General features: G+C 38.5%; 1 protein-coding gene across 1 annotated transcript in view; it reads right to left on the bottom strand.

Moving 5' to 3' along the window:
• The window catches only part of LOC124093581 (ATP-binding cassette sub-family A member 17-like), a 93097-nt gene that overhangs the window by 53753 nt on the left and 16289 nt on the right, over positions 1-23055 (bottom strand). Inside the window, 10 exon segments of the mRNA XM_058580032.1 lie at positions 1967-1973; positions 2882-3029; positions 7201-7330; positions 8385-8428; positions 8431-8521; positions 9445-9617; positions 12210-12383; positions 17178-17295; positions 18612-18728; positions 20447-20706. Coding sequence (XP_058436015.1) covers positions 1967-1973; positions 2882-3029; positions 7201-7330; positions 8385-8428; positions 8431-8521; positions 9445-9617; positions 12210-12383; positions 17178-17295; positions 18612-18728; positions 20447-20706 — 1262 coding nt within the window.

The following is a 23055-nucleotide window of genomic DNA, read 5'->3' as shown; positions in this document are numbered from 1 at the left end:
AAAAGAAAAAGAGAAAAAGAACACTGCTGCTGGGAGTGATGGCATATATTTGTAATCCCAGCAACTTGGGAGGTTAAAGCAGGAGGATTATGTTATGGTGAAACCTTGTCTCAAAAAGGGAAAAAAGCATCAATAAAGAGAAAAGACAATGCACAGAATGGGGGGAAAATTACAAGCCATATATTTGATAAGGGTTTAGTATCTAGCTCCTAATAAAAATATGTCCTAAAATTCAACTACAGGGGCTGGAGTTGTGGCTCAGTGGTAAGAGCACTTGCCTAGCATGTGTGAGGCCCTGGGTTCGATTCTCAGCACCACATATAAATAAATGAATCCAATAAAGGTCCATCAACTTCTAAAAAAATATTTTAAAAAATTCAACTACAAAAAGATAAAAAACCCATCTGAAGAACGAGCAAAGAAATTGGACATTTTTCCAAAGAAATATACTAACAGCCAACAAACACATGAAAAGATACCATCATCAGTCACCAGGGAAATGCAATGAAACACAGAGATACTACTTCATACCCACTACACTGACGGTTTCTTTTTAAAAAAGTTAAACATATAGTTATCACAACTTGAGAATTTCACTTCTAGGTATATAACCCAAAACAGATGTTCAAACAAAAATTTAGACACAGAGGTTCATAGAAGCACTATTCACAATAACCAAAGGGTAGAAATAACTCAGATGTACATCAACTGATGAGTAGATAAACAAAAGTTGCTCTAACCATGCAATGGAGATGTAGTCAGCTATTAAAAGGAGCAAAGTATTGCTGGGACTGGTGGCACACACCTGTAACCCTAGCTACTCAGGATGTTGAAGCAGGAGAATTACAAATACAAGGCCAGCCCGGGCAACTTAAAGCCTATCTTGAAATAATAATGAAAAAAAGGGCTGGGGATATAGTTCAATGATTGCCTACCATATGCAAGGCCATGAATTCAATCTCTAGTACTGCAAAAATAAATAAATAAAAGAAGTGAAGTATTAATTATACAGGATAAAATGTGGATAAACTTTAAAAACATAATACTAAATGAAATAAGTCACATATTACATGATGGCATTTATATGAAATATCTAAGATAGGCAAATCTGTAGAACAGAAAGCAGATTAGCGATTGCCAGTGGCTGGTGGAATAGAGAAATGAAGAGTGATTTTAATGTACAAGTTTTTCTTTGATAAAAGTGTTTTGCAGGGGCTGGGGTTGTGGCTCAGTGGTAGAGCACTTGCCTAGCACACGTGAGGCACTGGGTTTGATCCCCAGCACCACATAAAAATAAATAAAGGCATTATGTCCATCTACAACTAAAAAATATATAAAAAAAGGAAAGTGTTTTGCAGTTAGATAAAGGTAGTGAGTGCACAAAACTGAGTGTACTAAATCCACTAAATTAACATTATAAAATGAGTAAAATAATGACTTTTATGTTATGTGAATTTTATTTCCATAAAATATAACAATAAATAGGGTTTCTAAAAATCCTTTCACTCAGAAATCATGCCCCTCCCCCTCTCTGAATATTTGGGGAATAGTGTCCAGCATTATTGAGACTATGATAAAAAGAAATACATATTTGATTTCTACCCTGCTTTCTGAGACAGTGCTCCCAAAGCCCTTGTAATTTCCTGAATGATAAGAAGTCTAGTTCTAATATTTAATCTAATATTTAGCCTTTGACTTGATACTTGATTTCATCTGCTACTCAGCCCCTAGATCCCTGGAAATTTCCTGGGTTACAGGAGTGTTTTTTGTTTTAATGAGGTGACTTTTTTTGTAATAGTGATTGAACCTGGGTGTTTTATCACTGAGACACATCCCCAATCCTTTTTAAAAATATTTTTTAGTTGTATATGGACACAATACCTTTATTTTATTTGTTTTATTTTATTTTATTTTTTATGTGGTGCTGGGGATCAAACCCAGTGCCTCACACATGCTAGGCAAGCACTCTCCCACTGAGCCATAACCCCTACCCTCCCCAATCCTTTTTAAAAATTGTTTGAGATAGGGTCTCACTAATTTGCCTTGAACTGGTATCTCATTCTAGTTCTAATATTTAGCCACACACCGTGACCTGTGTGAGATGACTCTGTAGGTTCCTGGTCAACCTTAGGATAAGGGTTAGTCACTAGAATGACCAAGCCATGATTACATACTTGGAACTTTCAGTCCCACTCTGTATTCTCCAGGGACTAGGGAAAGAGGTTGGTGATTGAACTAATAATCAGTCATGCTTACATAATAAAGCCCAAATAAATAGTCTCTAGGTTATGGAGATTGGAGAACTTCTAGATTAGTGAGCATTTTAAAGTGCTAGGAGTGTATTGTGCTAAGAGGGTGTGCCACACACACTTTACCACATCTCTTACTCTGTATATCCTCTGGGTGTTCATCTGTATCCTTTATAATTCCCTGTACAATAAACTGGTCAACATAAGTAAATGTTTTCCTGAGTTTTATGAGCTGTTATAGCAAATTATTGAACCTGAGGAGGGGACTGTGGGAACCCTTGATGGACAGCCAGCTGGCCCCAAGAACAGGTGACAGGAACTTGTAATTGGTATCTGAAGTGGAGGGTGGGCAATCTTGTGAGAACAAGCCCTTAACCTGGGGTTGGGGGAGGGTCTATGCTGCCTCCGGGTAGTTAGTATCAGAACTGTAGGATACCCAGTTGATTTTTGGAGAACTGGCTGGTGTGGGAACCACCCCACCCACATGTTTGGTGTAGAAGTGTTGAGAGTAAAGAAACATGAGTTTTCTCCTAACAGATTCTCCCAGCGTGAATCAGAGAGCTACAGTATATCTCACCATTGTCAAGAATGAACAGTAGAAACATTCTAGTTATTTTCCAACTCACCTGAGCATAAAAAAAAGATGTTCTGCTACTGTGAAGTTATCAAATAAGATATTGTGTTGTGGGCACCAGCCTATGCTCTTCCTGATTTGAACCATGTCTTTTGAAATCTCATATCCATTGATATATGCCTGTCCACTTGAAGGGGAAATAAGACCTAGAACAAAGTGAAAGGGATACCCTAAGTCATCTTTGGTTAGCATATGCATCAGTACAAAGACTATAATTACCCCTGCTTTACTTGCTTGTTCTCCAACAGACTGTCCCTATTCTACTTATCTGCCACCATCAGTCAGCTAGTAACATCCAATGAATATGTATGGCAGTGGAGATTATTAGAAATAGGAGATTATTAGAAATAGGAGATGTCGGGGCTGGGGATGTGGCTCAAGCGGTAGCGCGCTCGCCTGGCATGTGTGCGGCCCGGGTTCGATCCTCAGCACCACATACAAAGAAAGATGTTGTGTCCGCCGAAAACTGAAAAAAATAAATAAATATTTAAGAAATAGGAGATGTCATTCTTCCTCCTGCTTTTGAGAATCAATCTGGTTAAGTGAACAAAACAACATAGGCGCTTGTGAAGCAAATCATATTATTGTAAGGAATAAACAGTGATTTGGATGAATAGTAAATACGGTGAAAGAGAAAAGCATTTGGGGAAACTAACAGTTTTGAATTAAGATGTTTGGCAAGATTTGTACTTATCTCCCCAAAATATCATGGATGAATAACTGCACACACTGCCAAATATATGCCAGTTTTATGGTTTGAACTTGGAATGTCCCCCCAAAGTCTTATGTGTTGAAGGTTTGGTCCCCAGTACAGTAAGTTTCAAGAGATAGGGCTTTTTGGAAATGATTGGATTGTGAGGACTTTGACAGCACAAGTGGATTAATCTACTGACAATAGAGTACTGGGAGGTGGTGGAAACTTTAGGCAAGTGGGACATAGGTTGGAGGAAGTAGGTCACTGGAACATTCCATTGGGACTATGCCTTGGACCTAGCAAACCATGCAATGGAGCCAGCCAACCATTGACTGAAATCTCTGAAACCATGAGCCAAAATAAGTCTTTCCTCCTTTAAGTTGTTTTTGTTAGGTATTTAGGTCACAAAGACAAAAAACTAACTAATACAACCAGTGTAAAACTTTGAAGACTGCCTACCTACATACTATCTTTGTCTTTATTCTTGTTAGGTTGAAAAAGGCAATAAATTCTTATTACAACAAGGTTGGAAAAGAAAAAAAAAACATAATAAAGAAAACAAAGAAACCAGATGTAATTGAACACATTTGTAATCCCAGTACTTGGGAGGCTGAGGCAGGAGGATCATAGATTCAAGGCTAGCCTAGGCAATTCAGTGAGAATTTGTTCAAATTAAAATTTAAAAGGGATGGGGGAGCCAGGTGCAGTGGTGCACACCTGAAATCCCAGCAGCTCAGGAGGCTGAGGTAGGAGGATTGTGAGTTCAAAGCCAGTCTCAGCAAGAGTGAGGTGATAAGCAACTCAATGAGACCCTGTCTCTAAAACACAAAATAGGGCTGGGGATGTGTGGTTGAGTGCTCCTGAGTTCAATCCCTGGTACAAAAGAAGAAAGAAAGAATAGAGAAGAAAGAAAAAGAAAAGAAAGAAAAACATGAGGGGGGGTGTGGCTCAGTGGGAAGCACTTGCCTCACATGTAAGAGGTCCTGGGTTCTATCTCCAGTATGACCCTCCCCCCAAAAAAAGCAAAGGTTATAAAAATGCCATCATTAAAAGATAATTCTCTGTTAACATTTTGCTGTATAAGCTTAGGTTATTTTTTATGCATACAGTCTCACATATTTATTTATTTGTTACAGTGCTGGGGATTGAACCCAGGGCCTCCAGCATGCTAGGCACTGTACCACTGAGGTACTACCCCATACACACAATTAATTTTTAACTAAAATGGGAAAATACAAATTCTGTTTTTAACATTTTTCTAAATATAACAAAGTATGGTTGAATTCACTTTGTTCACATCAAAAACATTTGTATTGGGCTGGGGTTAAGGCTCAGCAGTAGAACGCTTGCCTCGTACATGTGAGACCCTGGGTTGGATCCTCAGCTCTACATAAAAAATAAATAAGTGAAATAAAGGTTAAAAAAATTATCTCCATTAAAAAATCTGTATCAATTTTAAGTGCTAAAAGGATTTCATTGTTACAAATCTACTCTATTTATTCAACCCAGACCTACGGATATTTATATTATGTGCAACTTTTCATAAGAATAAACATACATGAAAATTTTGCTTACTTATCTCCTTATTCTAAATTAGTATAATTAGATTTGGTAAGCCAAAAGGAAGGCAATAGTTTAAAGGTTTTTGATACTAACTGCTACATTACTGGCTGCTGGGTGTTTGGATCTTCTACTTTGGCTGTATATAATAAAGTATCCATGATTGTTTGGAAAGTAAAAGGAAAAAAAAAGTGATACTATTTTATAGCAACTTGTAACAAGCCTTTTATATAAAGTTACAACAGAAGAACTTATAGAAAATTCAAAAGCCAAATAACTTTACTGAGCAGAGAAATGTGGTCTGAAACATTAAACATGCCAGTGCCAGATTTGGGGCCTTTTTGCAAACAATTACCATATGGAAGCCCTTTGCTCTCTGTCTTCCTGGCAAGCAACCAGACTTTTCTTCCCAGCTTAGCATATTCAGATGTCCTGAATCCCATCATGTAAGTCTTAGTGGCTGCATTTTCACCAGGGCAGGGTTAACATTTTTCTATGCCATGTCATGCTGGTAGAAACTGTGGTGGGGCTTCTCTGATATAGCATTCACAGCTTTTTGGTGGCTTTTGCAATTATATTAATAGATTAATTTAGTCATTTACTTATAATATTTATTGAGTACCTATGCAGTGTAAGCACTATCTAGGAATTGTGGATCCAGAAGTAAACAGAATAGGTTTCCTCAGGTGCAGAATGGGATTGCAGATATAGAGAAATAACACATATATACAAATAAATGAGATAATTACAGACTTTGAGGAATACTAGAGACAATCAAAAGGGAATGCAATAAGGGAAGGGTCTATGAGATGAAGCAAACAGGTGGCTTCCCTAAACAATCTGGTACCTAACTTCTCTCCTTGACACTCCTCACCCTAGAGGGTATAGCTGGATCTCCCTCCTGATAGTGAGGAACTCACAAGCCCATGTAAGGGGAGAGGCCCTCCCTAACTGGTCACACTGCCAGGAGCAGCAAGGCCTGACCTGAAAGAGAATCTGCTTGACCCTATCCAGAAAGCTGTCAGGCTCAGTCCCCAGTTTTTACACACACAGAGTTCCTCCACTTTAGTATAAACTGGGCTGAGATGGCTTTCTAAGTCCTGATACAAGAGGGGTGGCCACAGGCACCTCTCCCCAAGCGTCACTATTTGGTTGCTCTTCAAATGTTTTTGATGGAAGACTGAATACATTCATATTGGCAACATGTGAAGAGATCACAGCAGCCAGACTTTAAGTGCTAGAAGTTTCTCAACAGTATGGTATTCTGTTGTTGCAAGGAGAACCTGTTGGCTTTAAGAACTCCATGAAGTGCATCTTATTGGTTTTGTTCAGAGCTTTATATATGTTAAACCCTCAATAAATATGTTTCTTGCATGAATTTTTTCAAATTTCACAGAATACTATTTATTTGATAGAATGTAAAATAATTACTTAGGTATATAAATTATTCTGAAATTAGAATCATTTTAAAATAATTCACCAGGTATCCTTTTTTTGGGGGGAGGGGGTACCAGGGATTAAATCCAGGGTCTCAAACATGATAGATAAAATCCCTACCACTAAGCAGCATCCCTTGTCCTTTACATTTAATTTTGAGACAGGATCTTACTAAGTTTCCCAGGCTGGCTTCAAATTCATGATCCTTTTGCCTCAGCCTCCTGGGTAGCTGGGATTACAGGTATGCACCATCACACCTAACTTTGCAGTTACCAGTCTAAAAGTACCTGTGACAATCGAAAGCAAATAAATGGGTAATGTTTTTGTTAAGAGATTAGTTCACGCCTCTCTGTAGCAGGAAGGTTCTAACTGCTATTCAGTGTTCATGGCTTCTCCTGGTAAAGAAATTAAGTTCTGCATATTGACTGAAAGAGGCAAAGACTTCCTTTCCATGGTGCAGAGTAAACTAAACAACCAGATATTACATAGATGGTAAAACAAACAATAAAACAGTGCTTACTATCAAAATGTCAGTGAAATCTAACAGGGAAGATGGAGCCCAAAATCTAGACCTGCTCAATGATTTCTTCAGTGTTTCCTCGGGAGGGCTGTCCCCACCCAGGTACCTGTGAGCATGGAGCAGGTGGTGGTTTTTCCTGCTCCGTTGTGTCCCAGAAGAACAGTGATCTGACCTCTGTACAGATTCATGCGCAGATCTTTGACTGCTATGTGTGCATTCCCTCTCCTGTAAAATACCTGTGGGAAGGTCAAGGTGTGACTGACAGAGTGACACACACATGCAGAAGGCATTTTTTAAAATATTTTTTTTAATTGTTGATGGACCTTTATTTTATTTATTTATATGCGATGCTGAGAATAGCACCCACCATGCAGGAGACATTTCTGAATAGACTATAACAAACTGCATACCCACATCAACTTCTCTCAAAAGTTAATCTGTGGGAATCCAAGTGGGAATCTAAAAGGAAATGGCTTATTTTATTATGCCTCTGAGGAGGGTGATCTGGAGCAATTTCAATGGCACCTTTCCCCTGATACCTAGAACCACAGAGGGCTTAGAACTCAAGAATGAAGTATTTGAAGCATAAACAACAATCTTCTCCCTGCATCTGGAACTAGACCTTGCCCTTTTACTGAGCTAGGCCCCTGAGAAAGGACACCCTGCCTCTTCAGTGTGAGGTTATTGACCTAGGTAAGGAATCTTAGAGTTTTCCAAGTCAAATGTCTCCAGTACTTTAAATACCATTTTTAAAAATTACATAAGTATACCCACCACTTCCTCATAGTTGAAGAACAGACATTCAAACAGAACACCCATGCTCTGCAGGATACTAAGGCACTGAACTCACATCCTGTTACTGGAGTCCTAAGTTGACACAGGGCACTTGGTGGAGCAAGGCTGGCAGACACTATGAAGGGACATTTACCTCCTTCTGCACTGATATGCTAACCATGGAATCTGTCAAATCTAGTTTGATTTGACAGATAAGTTACCCACCAATTGGCTGAATTCCAGCACATCTCCAATGGTGGGTGTTTGGCACTACAGAATGAGAGGAGACTGCCTCTAAGAGACAGATCACCAGACAGGCCATCCAGTCACTTAACTCCACGACAGGAAACAGAACAAGACATTTCAAGTTCTATCTCTAAGTTTGAGGATGGCATTACAGAAAGAATTTAAATTCTCAGTCACAAAGTGTACCTTGAAAGCACTGTTAGAATAAAACAGGCTTTTATGAGCTGATTCTTAAGTCCTTGGAAAGACATTATATATATGAGCCAGTACCTTGTATAGATGCTGGATTTCAATTCCTCTTATCAGATCAGTTCCTGTATGAACTCCTTTTTTGGAGCTTCATTAGGATCACCCATGTCCAGTAGTGCATGTGTAACTGGAATAGGCTTCCCATGCCAGTAGGAGGGCTGCAGAGGAAGTCAACCTATACATTAATCATATAGGTGGACTGACTTTATCTTCTGGAAGATAAATACTGTGGTAAGTTAAATCTTCCCTCTCTGACCTGCAGTTTACTCATATCAAATATTTAATGATGCCTGAGAAAGTTCATCAGCTCACTTGTGGACTCATTACCAGTCAACTGCATTTCAATCTATAACCCATGGTCCAGAGGAATGAGCTAGGAAAGCTAACTAACTAATCTCTAGGCTCAAGGTACTTAGAAAGCTACTAAGACGGCAGTCTAGGCTGGAACCTAGAGAAATACCAGAAGTAACCCTACCCATTTCCCCACACTCCGAGAATGGAAGCGAGAAAGTCTTGGCAGAGGTCCCAACAAGTGCCTGTGTGATTCAGTCAAGATCCTACAGGTCTGTAGCTACCAGAGGCCACTGCAGCAGACTGAGTCAAATGTGATACTTAACTTGTAAGAAAAACTTAGTTATCATGGGAGAGAAGGAAAACGGTAGCCTTTCTAGAGCCTTGAGAGATGGCACAGAGGTCTCAAAGAACTTCAGGGCCACCTCATCAGCACACCTCAATGGGGAAAGGGTGTGTGGGGTCTCTAGCATGTTGGAGATTGAGTCCTATGGGAGAATATGGGACCTGATACTTAATAGGCCCAAGTTAAGGCATCGCAGGCACTCCAGGGGAGACTACATGGTACTGACACCTCACCCCAGCAGTGGGGCAAGAATCAGGGAAACTAAGACTCAGTGTTAATTATGCACCATTGGCAGCTACAAGCTAATGGTTTGGAATGAACCCTGGCCAGAGACCTCCTGAGGATGAGATTTTGATCAGGACATCACTGAGAGATGTAGGAATATTGATGACAAATAATAAAAAGCCTAACATCCATCTATAAAGCAGCAGCATTAAAACTCACCATGGCAAAGAAGTACCAAGGCTTGGGTATCCCAAACTTCCCTGGGAAGACGGATTCCACATACCAGGTTATTATACAGTACAATAATGAATCCAGCAGGAGCATCAGCATCACCTGAATGAAGCTAAACTCTCCACGGATACTGCCCATGTTCTTCCATTGGATGCCTGTGCCTGTTACAAAGGAAGGAGGACATTCACTACATCAAAGGCAGAGACGCCAACTGACCTTTCCAATAAGAGTCAGGAAACAGGCCAGTTTCTGCTAGGGCATTATGGGACCAACATGAGACATGGGGAAAGAGAGAGATACAGGAGTTGTGTCTAAGAGCTAAACTTTTGTTGTTATTGTTGTTGCTGTTTTTTTTTTTTTGTGTGTGTGTGTGTGTGTGGTATTGGGGATGGAACCTAGGGCCTTGTGCGTGTTAGGCAAGTGCTCTAACACTGAGCTACATCCCCACCCCTTTTTTTTTTCTTTTAATTTTTTATTGTTGGCTGTTCAAAACATTACATAGTTCTTGATATATCATATTTCACACTTTGATTCAAGTGGGTTATGAGCTCCCATTTTTACCCCATATACAGATTGCAGAATATTTTTCCTTCTGAGACAGAGTCTCACTAAGTTTTCCAGGCTTGCCTTGAACTTGCAATTCTCCTGCCTCATTTTCCTGAGTAGTTGGTATTATAGACATACACATTAGGCTAGAAAAAGTATTTTTATTATTATCAAAAAGGTGGTAGTACTTTCACTGACACCAAAAAGTAAGAAACTTGGGGGCTGGGGTTGTGGCTCAGTAGTAGAGTGCTTACCTAGCACATGTGAGACCTTGCGTTCCATCCTCAGCGCCACATAAAAAATAAATTAATTAATTAATTAAATAAAGTTAAAAAGAAAGAAAGAAACTGGGTGACCCAAGACACATCTCCACATTTCTACACACACTATCTGGAATGCTTTTCTACTCCTCTTGCATCTTCTTTGTTGGCTAATCTTACCTCAAAGATCAGAGCAGATAGTACTTACCCAAGAATCATGTGTAGACCTTTGATTGTGAGTTAACTTTATTTTTATTCATTATAAATATAAGGTTGAGTTGACCAGGTTGACCTCAAACTTGCAAACTTCCTCAAACATCCTCCTGCTTCAGCTTCCCAAGTAGGATTACAGACATGGGCCACTGTACTCAGCTGAGTATCCTTTCTCATAAAGTGACTAATCAAGTATTTTCTTCTAATTTTTAAATTTTAATTAAAAATTTTTCCACCTAACTTTTTGAACTATAAGATAACATTTTTAACTGATTTTTATGAGTTCTTCAAATATTCTGGATATAAGCCTTTTGTCAGTTAAATGTGTTTATAAGCATCTTCTCCCACTCTGTTGTTTATCTTTGTCTTCTCTTTATGGTATCTTAATTTTAGTGTCAATATTTTTCATTCTTTTCAATGGACTGAAATCTCAAAAATTGTGAATTATAAACATTTCCTCTTTTTAATTTGATTATCTCAGTTATTTTGTTATGGTAATAGAAACCTGATTAAAGAACATGTTAAAAGCATATTCCTCAGGCTGGCATATAGAGAGGTAGTAGAATCTTCAGCATATGGGGCTTAGTGGGAAATCTTTAGATAACTAGGGAGTGTGCCCTTAAAGGGGATTATGTGACCCAAATTTCTTCATTTTTTCTTCACTCCTTTCCTCATTATGTAGGAAGTTTGTTCTACATAGTCATATCAGGATGTGCCAACCTCTGAGAGGCCCAAAGCACTGAGGCCACCTGCTCTTCAACTATGACCTCCAAACTGTGAGCAAAATAAACCTTTCTCTTTGTAAGTAAATTATTTCAGGTAGTTTATTATAGTAACATGAAACTGACTAATATAGTCTCCTAGATCAACCTGTAAAAGAAGAGACACTAGGGGCTGGGCTGTAGCTCAGTGGTAGAGTGCTTGCCTCGCAGGTGTGAGGCCCTGGGTTTGATCCTCAGCACCACATAAAAATAAAATAAATAATAAATAAAGATATTTAAAAAGTCTTTAAAAAAAGAGAACTCATTAAAAAAAGAAGAGACACTAAAGGCAATAAGAATAATATATGATATATATCTGTAAAGTTTTAAAATATTATCCAAGCTTCTAATCATAAGTCTCCATATTTTGTATCTATAATTACATAGGCATTTAATTTTCTAATTCTTTTTTTTTTGAGCCAGAGTCTTGCTATGTTGCTCAGGCTAGCCTCAAACTTCTGAACTCAAGTGATTCTCCTCCCTCAGCCTCTCAAGTAGCTGGGACTACAACTGCACACCACCACATTCAGTTCTAATTTCCTAATTATTTAATATGCTTTAGTTCTTTTCCCCAAATATATTGGTTATTTTTTTTCTTTCAGTACTGGGGATTGAACTAGGGGTGCTCTATCACTGAGTTACATCCCCAGCCCTTTTCACAGTCTCATTATGTTGCCCAGGTTGGTCTTGAACTTGTGATCCTCCTGCCTTGGCCTCCCAAGTAGCTGGGATTACAGACATGCGTCATTACAAACAGCTTTCCAATTTTACTGTAAATTGTATGGTTTGAACAATATTGTGTATTTCCTTAGAGTCGCACAAAGTATCTACCACAGTTCTAAGAATAATGTAAATGCTCAGAACACTGAATGAACTGTGTCAGTTATATTTATTGGTAAATGAAGGTCAGCCTTGCCTGGGGCAAAGCATCAAGGCACCACCCTAGAGACAGCTTGGGAAAGATAAATCTCACCTTTTGCCTCAAACATGGAGATGAAGTGGACTCCCATTGCCATGGCAACATTTGAGAAGAGACAAAAGGTTATCTTTTCAAAGTAGCTCCTCTGGTGGTAGCTGAATGTGAGGTACAGGTAGGGGAGGTAGGTGAAGAAGAAGATGATGCCTCCTGAGGCAGTTCCAACGTGTGCTGCAAATTTAGATGGAAGATATCAAGAATTTCATTAGAAATGCACAAAGAACTATGACATATCCTTTTTTCCCCTGCCACAGTAAGGCAAGTATCTCTGTGTTTGTCTCAGCATTTCAGAGAAGAAGCAATCTCTTAAAAATTTTTGATAGAGACCTTTTACAGTCGTACACTCACTGGATTAAGATGAAAAACATTTGTAGCACTTAAAATGTGAAATGACCTTTATATAAAGGCATAAATATCTGTGTAAAACTTTCTCTCTTTAAAACTGCATTAATTTCTCCTACAACAAAAGCCCTCTTCTTCAAAGATGAGTGGTAGTTTGAAAAGCAGCTATTAACTCCTACCGGCAATACGCCAAGTACTTTATATATATACATCATCTTATTGAATCTTCATAACTTCCCTGTTTTTCAGAGGAGAAAACTGAAGCTTAGTCACACAAAATAAATTTGTTTAATGTCTTGAAACTAGTGAGTTATGGTAAAGAATTCAAGGTTTTTCAGTCTGTAGACATAGTGGCTCAAAATTTGGATCCAAGGCCAATCTGGCTGACATCTGGGAGCTAAACTCAAGTTAAATACAGATGTTTAACTCCTAGAAAGTTAAAAGAATAAGAATTGAAAATATGGGCTGTGGCTGTGGCTTAGTGGTAACACAATTGCGTGGCACGTGTGAGGCACTGGGTTCGATTTTTACTTTTCTTAATATTTATGTGTGTTTGTTTTAGGTACTCTACCATTTCCCCAACAACTTGTCTACCCCAAATCACTTCCTCTCTCTTCTCCTGCTACTAACCATCTTCTTTAGATTCCTTTCACACTTCCTAAGATCTAATAACTCTATATCCTCACCTCTTACCCCCTCAAAAATCTCATCCTACCCTTCACCCACCCCCACCCCCAAATTCTTTGTCTACCATTGGAAACTGAAAACTCTTGCAAACCTACTATTTATATTGTAGATAATAATGGAACTCACCATTTCTGTAAATTGTGACTAAACCAGAAACGCCTTAATAACAACTATTTGGTTTAAGGTTGTATATTGTTTATATTGGGATCTGTTAACAACTGATCTTCCCCTCAAAGGAGAGGTATTAGAAAACTGCAGGAGCACTATAAGCCTATAGGTAAAAACAGTAATTCCATGGATCTGCAGTGTTAGAGGGGAAGACACACAAACAACATGAAAAAACAGGGGAAGAAAGTGCCCCAGACAAATCAAGATACTACATTATTAGAATCCATGGCCACAACAACAGAAGAAATGACAGAGAGGGAGTTCAGGATGTACAAAATTAAAATGTTCTGTGAATTAAAGGATGATATAAGAGAAATATGGGCAGCAAAAGATCATTTTGATAAAGAGCTACATAAGCAAATACAGGAAGCAAAAGATTAATTCAATAGGGAGATAGAGGTTCTGAAATAAAACCAAACAGAAATCATTGAAATGAAAGAAACAATAAACAAATCAAAAGCTCAATTGAAAGCATCACTAACAAATTAGACCACTTGGAAGACAGGACCTCAGACAATGAAGACAAAATGATCTTGAAAAGAATGTTGACCACATAGTAAAGATGGTAAGAAACTGTGAGTACAACATTCAAGAAATATGGGATAACATAAAAAGACCAAATTTAAGAGTTATTGGGATAGAGGAAGGCATAGAGTTCCAAATCAAAGGAATGAACAATCTATTCAATGAAATAATATCAGAAAATTTTCCAAACATGAAGAATGAATTGGAAAACCAAATATAAGAGGCTTACAGGACAACAAATGTACAAAATTACAACAGATACACACCAAGGCACATTATAATGAAAATGCCTTGCATACAGAATAAGAAGAAAAATTTTAAAAGCCACCAGAGAAAGGAATCAGATTACATATAGGGGGAAAAACAATTAGGATATGTGGAGATTTTTTAATCCAGATCCTGAAGCTAGAAGATCCTGGAACAACATATACCAAGCTCTGAAAGAAAATGGATGCCAACCAAGAATCTTATGTCCAGCAAAATTAACCTTTATATTTGATGATGAAATAAAAATCTTCCATCATAAACAAAAGTTAAAAGAATTTATAACTAGAAAGCCTGTACTACAGAACATCCTCGGCAAAATTTTCCAAGAGGAGGAAATGAAAATCAGCAGAGGGAAGTATCACGCTAAAGGAAAAGTTAATCAAAGGAGAAAACAAGTCAAGTTAAATACCAAAAATAAACAAAATGGCTGGGAATACAAATCATGTCTCAAAAATAATCTTGAATGTTAATGGCCTAAATTCACCAATCAAAAGACATAGACTTGGGGCTGGGATTATGGCTCAGTGGTAGAGCACTTGCCTAGCATGAATGAGGCACTGGGTTCTATCCCCAGCACCACATAAAAATAAAAACAAGTAAAATAAAGGTATTGTGTCCATTTGCAACTAAAAATAATTTTTTAAAAAAAGAAATAAACTGGCATATTGGATTAAAAAAAAAAGACCCAACAATATGCTGCCTCCAAGAGATTCATCTCATAGGAAAAGACATTCACAGACTGAAGGTGAAAGGTTGGAAAAAATCATACCACCCACTTGGACTGCAGAAACAAGCAGGGCTTTCCATCCTCATGTCAAATAAAGTAGACCTCAAGCTAAAGTTAAACAAAAGGGATAAATAAGGACATTTCAAACTGCTCAAGGGAACCATATGCCAACAAGACATAACAATTATAAATATATATGCCCCGAACAACAGAGCATCTACATTCATCAAACTCTTCTCAAGTTCAAGAGTCAAATAGACCACAACACAATAATCCTGGATGACTTTAACACAATTCTTTCACCAAGGGATAGATCTTCCAAACAAAAGCTGAACAAAGAAACTATAGTACTCAATAATACAATCAATAGCTTAGACTTAACTGACATATATAGAATATTTCATCCATCAATGAACGAATATACTTTCTTCTCAGCAGCACATGAATCCTCCTCTAAAATAGACTGTATATTATGCCACAAAGCAACTCTTAGCAAATACAAAAAAGTAGATACTACTCTGCATTCTATCAGATAATAATGGAATGAAATTAGAAATAAATGATAAAATAAAAATAAAAGCTATTCCAACACTTGGAGACCAAATAATGTAGTATTGAATGAACAGTGGGTTGCAAAAGACACCAAAGAGGAGATAAAAAATTCGTATGGGGCTGGGGTTGTGGCTCAGTGGTACAGCGCTCGCCTTGTGTGTGAGAGACCTTGGGTTTGATCCTCAGCACCACATAAAAATAAATAAACAAAATAAAGATATTGTGTCAATGTAAAACTAAAACATATTTAAAAAAAATTCTTAGAGGTGAATGAGAATGCTGATACAACATATGAAGTCTCTGGGACCCTATGAAGGCAGTACTAAGAGGAAAGTTCATTCCTTAAAAGAATAAAAAAGTCAACAAATAAATGACCTAACATTATATCTCAAAGCCTTAGAAAAAGAAAACAACACCAAAAGCAGTAGAAAACAGGAAATAATTAAAATCAGAACTGAAATCAATGAAATTAAGAGAAACAACTGAAAAAATTGACATAACAAAAAGTTTGTTCTTTCAAAAAATAAAAAAATTGATAAGCCCTTAGCCATGTTAATGAAGAGAGAGAAAACCCAAATTACTAACAAACGTGATGAAAAAGGAAATATTACGACACTACAGAAACACAGAAGATAATTAGAAATTATTTTGAAAATTTGTACTCTAATAAAATATAAAATATCGAAGGCATTGACAAATTTCTAGAGTCATATGATTTGCCCAAATTGAATCAGGATGATATACACAATTTAAACAGATCAATTTCAAGCAAAGAAATACAAGACGCCATCAGAAGCCTACCAAGCAAGAAAAGCCCAGGACTTGATGGATACACAGCTGAGTTCTACAAGACCTTCAAAGAAGAACTAACACCAATACTTTTCAAATTATTTTGTGAAATAGATAAAGAGGGAACACTTCCAAACTCATTCTATGAGGCCAATATCACCCTGATTCCAAAACCAGGCAAAGACACATCAAAGAAAGAAAAGTTCAGACCAGATACAATGAACACAGGTACAAAAAGTTTCAATAAACTTCTGGCAAATCAAATACAAAAACATATCAAAAAGACAGTGCACACAATCAAGTGGGGTTCATCCCAGGTATGCAAGGTTGGTTCAACATATAGAAATCAATAGATGTAATTCATCACATCAATAGACTTAAGAGAATCATATGATCATCTCAATAGATGTAGAAAGAGCATTCGACAAAAAAACAGTACCCCTTCATGTTCAAAACACTAGAAAAACTAGGGATATCAGGAACATATCTCGACATTGTAAAAGCTATCTGTGCTAAGCCCCAGGCCAACATAATTCTAAATAGAGAAAAATTGAAAGCATTCCTTCTAAAAACTGGAACAAGACAGGGATCCCCTCTTTCACCACTTCTGTTTTATTTTTTTAGTTTGTAGTTGGACACAATACCTTTATTTTATTTATTTATTTTTATGTGGTGCTGAGAATCAAACCCAGTGCCTCATACATGCTAGACAAGTGCTCTACCACTGAGCCACAACCCCAGTCCCTAATCACTTTAATTAATATGTATGATCATGATGTAGATGTCCATGTCCATTCTTTTGAATGTGGGTATCCATAATATAGGTGATAGAAACGACATTGCTTCCATTTAAAAAAATCATAAATACCCTCTGACAGAAAATTATATAAATTATATAAAGAACTCACCTCTTTGGAAGAATGTGCTGATCATGAATGCAAAGAAAATTGTAGCAACAGCAAAACACATTAGAAAAACAAAAATCAAACTAGGATCACTATTCTTGAACACAACCATGTTTTCCACCTAGAAAACAATCCATAGATCTACAATGTTTACATGGAAAGAATGCGGAGAAACCACAAAGTGCCTCATAAAACATTGCACAAAATGTTTTGAAAATTCAAGATATCTTAAAGTAAACAATATACACAGTTTTGTGTGCGTGTGGTGGGGAGGCACTGGGGATCAAACTCAGGTGTGCTCAACCACTGAGCTACAATCCCACACTTTTTATTTTTTGTTTTGAGACAGGGTCTTGATAAGTTGCCAAGGCTGGCATGGAACTTGCCAGCCTCTTGTCTCAACCTCACAAACTGCTGAGATTACAGATATGTGCCGTCACACCTGGGTTATACTCAATTTTTGAGACTGATATTTGGTCAGTATCCTCTATCATTTACAAATTATGCTCTGTACATGTATTTTTTGTGTGTGTGGGAGGAAAGCATAGGTTTGGATTTAAATTTGTGAGTCTGTTTGTGTTTTTGCCACTAGGGATTGAACCCAGAGGTGCTTTATCATGAGCTACACCCCCAGCTCTCTTTATTTTTTTAGTTTGAGACAGGGTCTTGCTAAGTTGCTGAGGGACTCATTAAATTGCTAAGGCTGGCCTCAAACTTGGGATCCTCCTGCCTCAGGCTCCTGTGTCACTGAGATTATAGGCATGTGCTACTGTACCCAGTTGGATTTAATTTTGACCCAATGTGGATGTTTCTTTCTTTTAATATCCCATTTTTCATTATCATTACAACAGATAAATTTGGTATTTATTTTTATATCTTATATCCTATTTATTATGATATCGTTTTAGTATTTTCTGGCCATTTTATTTGTTTCCTATATTTTGCTACTTGGTCTGGGTTTTCTTACCTTCCTTTGTCCAAACTGACATAATTTTAGCAATTTAGGAGATAAATTTTCATATATCCAAATAGGGGGTTATAATTTAGTCATTAAATGTAAATTGGCAAAATTTCATTGACTGTGTAAAAGTACAAAAAGCCATAATACCATTAATGTAAAATAAAGTTTTTTATCATTTATAATAACTATTATCAGTTATTTGTGAAGTTTAAAATTTGTATTATTTTAAAGTTTCCAAAAGTACATCTTTTAGCATTCTACTTTACTAATGAAATTAGCCACACCCATGTACACTACTTGAAGATCAGAAAACTGAAGGAAGGCAAAGATTCTAATTGCTTAATTCCCCAAAGTTTCAGTGAACACCGCCATGTATCAACCTGAGGTTTTCCAAGCAGTCACCAGTAACCACACCAAACCACATTTCTTTCCCACCCATTCATAGATTAGCATGTCCTAAAGAACAAGACATGTACCTCTGTGCAGAAGAGAATGGTCATGATAGAAACAGCAATGAAGACAGAAATGAAGAATGTGATGAACCAAGCAACCCAGTGCAGCCAGCTGTTCAATCCCATCATATACATATATTCCTAGAAAAATCAGAAGAACTAGATGTTATGACCAGTGCTCAGTCCTTTCTGGTCTGATCCAGCAGTCTGTTATAAAGACCCAAGCAGACTGGAATGAGGAGTCATGAGTTTGTACTGGAAAGGGAGGTTAGTGGAGGCTAATGGGAGACAGTGTGAGTTGGAAAAAGGAGTACAAACCAGTGAGTTGAGTGGTATTTATCGGTTTAGATATAGTACAATAGGCCTTGTATTAAAATTATTCCCCTTTAGTAATGTAAGTATACTATTGATTAGTTCATTTATTGAATGCCTCCTATAAGTGAGGGCTCCTATGGCCCAAGGATGAAGTTTAAGTTTCTTATACATCCTAATTTTAAATTCTGTTGGTGGTTACTTTGTTTTTCAAAAGCAGTATTTAACCTTCATTCATCTAAAGAAGAGTCTCAAGTGTAAAAGAGAAAATGCATGACCAATTTAATGATTGAAGTGCAAATATTTGATGTCCACTAGCACTCTACACTAGTTTGTTGCTGAAGTAATTGAACAAACTGGGACGGTCAAACTCCATCTCATATCTGGAAACTAAAAGGGAATGCTGGCCACACACTGGGAGCTCATAGTTCCTCTAGGGATTTCAGTAGGTGCAGAGTCTCAATGTTATCCATGGCAGCAAAAAGGAGGCTCCCTTGCCTTCCTGCCACTCTAGAGCAGAGCCAATGCACTGTCAGTAGCAGCCTCAAAAGGCACCTGAGTTGGTTTCCGCTCCTTCAACTGACTACCCAAGATAAAGCAGGCCAAGAAAGGCAATTTTCTAGCTATAAATGTTATCAGTGAGGTCAAACAATGATCAGAGAGACACTGCAATCTTTTTTTTAAATCTTTTTTAGTTGTAGATGGACACAATACCTTTATTTTGTTTATTTATTTTTATATGGTGCTAAGGATGGAACCCAGTGCCTCACACATGCTAGGCTACCATTGAGCTACAACCCCAATCCCTAGCAGTCTTTTTAAATACACAATTGTAAGAATCAGTAGAAGAAGAAAATTTAAGAGTAATAAGATTGTTGTTGTTTTTTTTTTAAAGAACAGAAACCAGGCATGGTTACACACCTGTAATCCCAGTAAATTGGGAGACTAAGGCAGGAGGATCCCAAGTTCAAGCCTAGCCTGAGCAATTTAGCAAAATCCTGTCTCGTAAAAAGGACTCATTCAATCCCAAGTACCAAAAATAAAAAGCAGAAAGCAAGATGAGAATAGAGAGTAGAGCAAACAACAGGAGGCAGGCAAACAGAAAAGTGTAAGGAGCAAGTAAAATTGGTTATTTCAGCAGCAACTCAGCAAGACCAACCCTGTCTAAAGTAGTGTCTTCCTTGGAGAATGCTTCCCATCCACTATGCCATGAAATGAGAGAGAGTTGTGGATGGATGATCATCCCTTCAAACAAGCATCCTCTGAACACCTTCCTCATGGGAGGCAATATGCTACCCAACCCGGATAAACGAGGCTGGACCTTCCAAGGCTAAAATCAAGGATTCCTGCAATAAAAATGAATGGCATCCTCTAAATTGCAAGTAGGTTAAAAATGAATGTAGTTCTATGTTTCACCTGGGAGGTCACTCTGACACCTAAGCAACTTCTTAACTGCTCGGGCCTTATTCCTGCTCTGACCAGTTTCACTAGCAGCTCCCCAGATCCCTGTCCCAGGAGAGCCACCCATCTGATGCAGATGAGGTTACCTTCAGTTTTCTCTCTTTCTCCAGTAGGACAGTATTGATGATGATGAGCTCAATGCATATAAAGCTGAGCATGAGGAACAGTGGAAACTCGTTCTGAAGGACCAGGAAGAACCCGTCCTGAATATGGGGCCCATGTGGGAACCTCTGCAAGAGCATATTGAGTCTCTCAAATATGTCAGCTGATGCATTGCGAGCATGGTGATGCATAATGGCTTTGTCCACAGCATGCTGTATGCCCAGGAAGCCTTCTTTGTAGTATCCTACAAGAAAATGAGATATCAAGCATAAGAAATTAAGAAAGATTGAAGATGTGAAACAACTGATGATTCAGACAGATCACGGCTAGCCATTTAGAGACAGACATTGGCAAGACAACATCCCTATAGCCTGCATGCTACCATACAGAGTAAAGAGGGGAGTTACCATGGAGCCCCCTTAGGTTGAGATGATGGCCTGTCTGATCAGAGATGGAATACAGGAATCGGGAACCAACAAAATAAGGAATGTCCCACATGAGAATCTCCCAAGGTCTGGGCAATCATATCTTCTCCCTTCTACTCAAACTCTGGGGAATGGAATTCTTGTTCTGCAGTTTTGATCATCCAGCATGTACAGGATGATTAAACTCAAAGCACTTAGAAGACATAGCCCCCTGACCTATTGTGACCTGTTTCTTAGTTGTCACATCTGCATAATCCAAGGATTATGTCTCTGAATTTTGCTGCTAAGCCTCAAAAATTGTCATTACCACAAGCAATGCACATTTCAATCCAGTGTAGTGTACCAGGGTCATCTTTTAGGAAAAACAGGTTAAAAGGTGAAGATTCTCCAAGAGGTAATGACCCTACCTCCAAGCATGGGCAGCCAGCCTTCCATATGGGCAGAGCAAGGTGGGGTATATTAGCTGTGTAGTAGAAGTGACTACTGTCCTTCTATTTTCTAGATCTAGGCAGACCTAGATCTGTCAGGATGAAAAAGGTAGAGGCAAATCATCAGTAATAAATTCTGGAAATAGCTTTGCGTTCTTGGTTATATGTAGGAATATTTTCACTGCATAACTGCTGAATCTTTTCTAGAATCACATGAAACTATAAGTACCTGGATGTGGGTTCTCACATGGTGAGCATGCAAGCCCAAGACTTCAAGCCAACTGTGTGGTCATTGTAAAATGAGGTGTAGATTACCAACTATTTAAAAAAACAAAACAAAACAAAACAAAAAAAAAACAGTTATTTGCCTAAAAGGCATTCACCCTAAATCTCTCATAAAGAGGGAAACCATAAAAATCTAAAGAGACCATGATTCTTTCACAAGAGAACTGGATCCTGGGCTTTCTCATAGGAATCTAATGCTTACTGTGAAGGACAGAGGTTGAATAGAACTCCAGTGATGTTCTGCTACTTCTCCAGAAGGCTGTCATGGCAGAAAGGAAAGCAGAAGCCTGTTGTGGCAGAAAGGAGAGCTGGGGCTGTAATGGTTCAGGTTGGTTCAAGCAAACTAGGTATCAAATAGGAGTGTCTACTTTGTCAGATGCCGTTAGATCTTTTTCCACAGCAGAGAGTGTCGCGTTCCTGGCAACAGAAACACTCAGACCTTTTGCCCACCCAGGGACGCCACTTGCCGGGCTCGTGACTAAAACACTCAGGGGTCACTCCAGGGGAACTGGGCTAATTGGGCTGCTCAAAATAACCACGCAAGAGACAGAAATACCTTTTTCTTTGGGGGTGCTGTGGCGGCTCCTCTGACCTTAAGGGTCAGCAGAAAGAGAGAGAGGGAGCCCACACGTGCTGACCCCTTTTATTGAGGAGAAGCTATTTAAATGAGGCAAGGGGCTGAGGATTAGCTTCATGATGTCTGGGGCTGAGTTTAGCTTCATGATGTCTGATGTCAGCAGGCTGACTGACATATAGGTAGGCCACACCCAAGGACATAGTAAGAGAAGGAGACACACAAAGGGTGTTTCCATGGAACATTCTATCTCAAACAGGGCAAGGGGTAATATTACAAAGGAATAGGTGAGCATAGCTCCACCCATAGGGATGTAGGAAGGCACGCCCATGCACGAAGACACAGTCGCTCATACCCTAAAAATTGGGGCTAGTGTCCGGGTTACCTAGGCAACCAGATCACAGAGTGACTCATGATGCCGCACCAATCAGAAGGGAGACAGACACAGTCGCATACTAGTTTGGCCTTCCACAAGAGAGCAAGCTGATGAGAAGCAGCCACTCAGAAAGGCTCTCCTTTATCCTCACTAGAAGGTTGCCAGGGCAAAAAGTCAGCATGAATTCCCACAGAAAGAGAACTAAAGCACCAAGGGATCATGGCCCAGATTTAGAACCACACACCATCCCTTGGGACAAATTAGGAGCTCTTGGAAGCACACCCTTTGGTCTTAATGTTCTGTCAGCTTCTCCTGAGAAAGACTGGTAGGGGAAAGGAACCTTTCTGAGACCAAGGATAGGAGCATAGTCAGCCAAGATCATGTGGCCTAGAAGAGGAAACTGGGATTCTTATGCCAGTAGTCGGGTGGGGCAGGAGGGCAGAATAAGAATCAAGAAGATCTAAAATATCAGAGTGAGTAAAATCAAAGTGAAGCATTAATCAAT

The sequence above is a fragment of the Marmota monax genome, unplaced genomic scaffold (genome assembly GCF_021218885.2).
Source record: "Marmota monax isolate L192 unplaced genomic scaffold, Marmota_monax_Labrador192_F-V1.1 WCK01_AAM20220418_F8-fsc00035, whole genome shotgun sequence".
Lineage (NCBI taxonomy): Eukaryota > Metazoa > Chordata > Mammalia > Rodentia > Sciuridae > Marmota > Marmota monax.
This window is presented reverse-complemented; position numbering and strand designations above follow the sequence as displayed.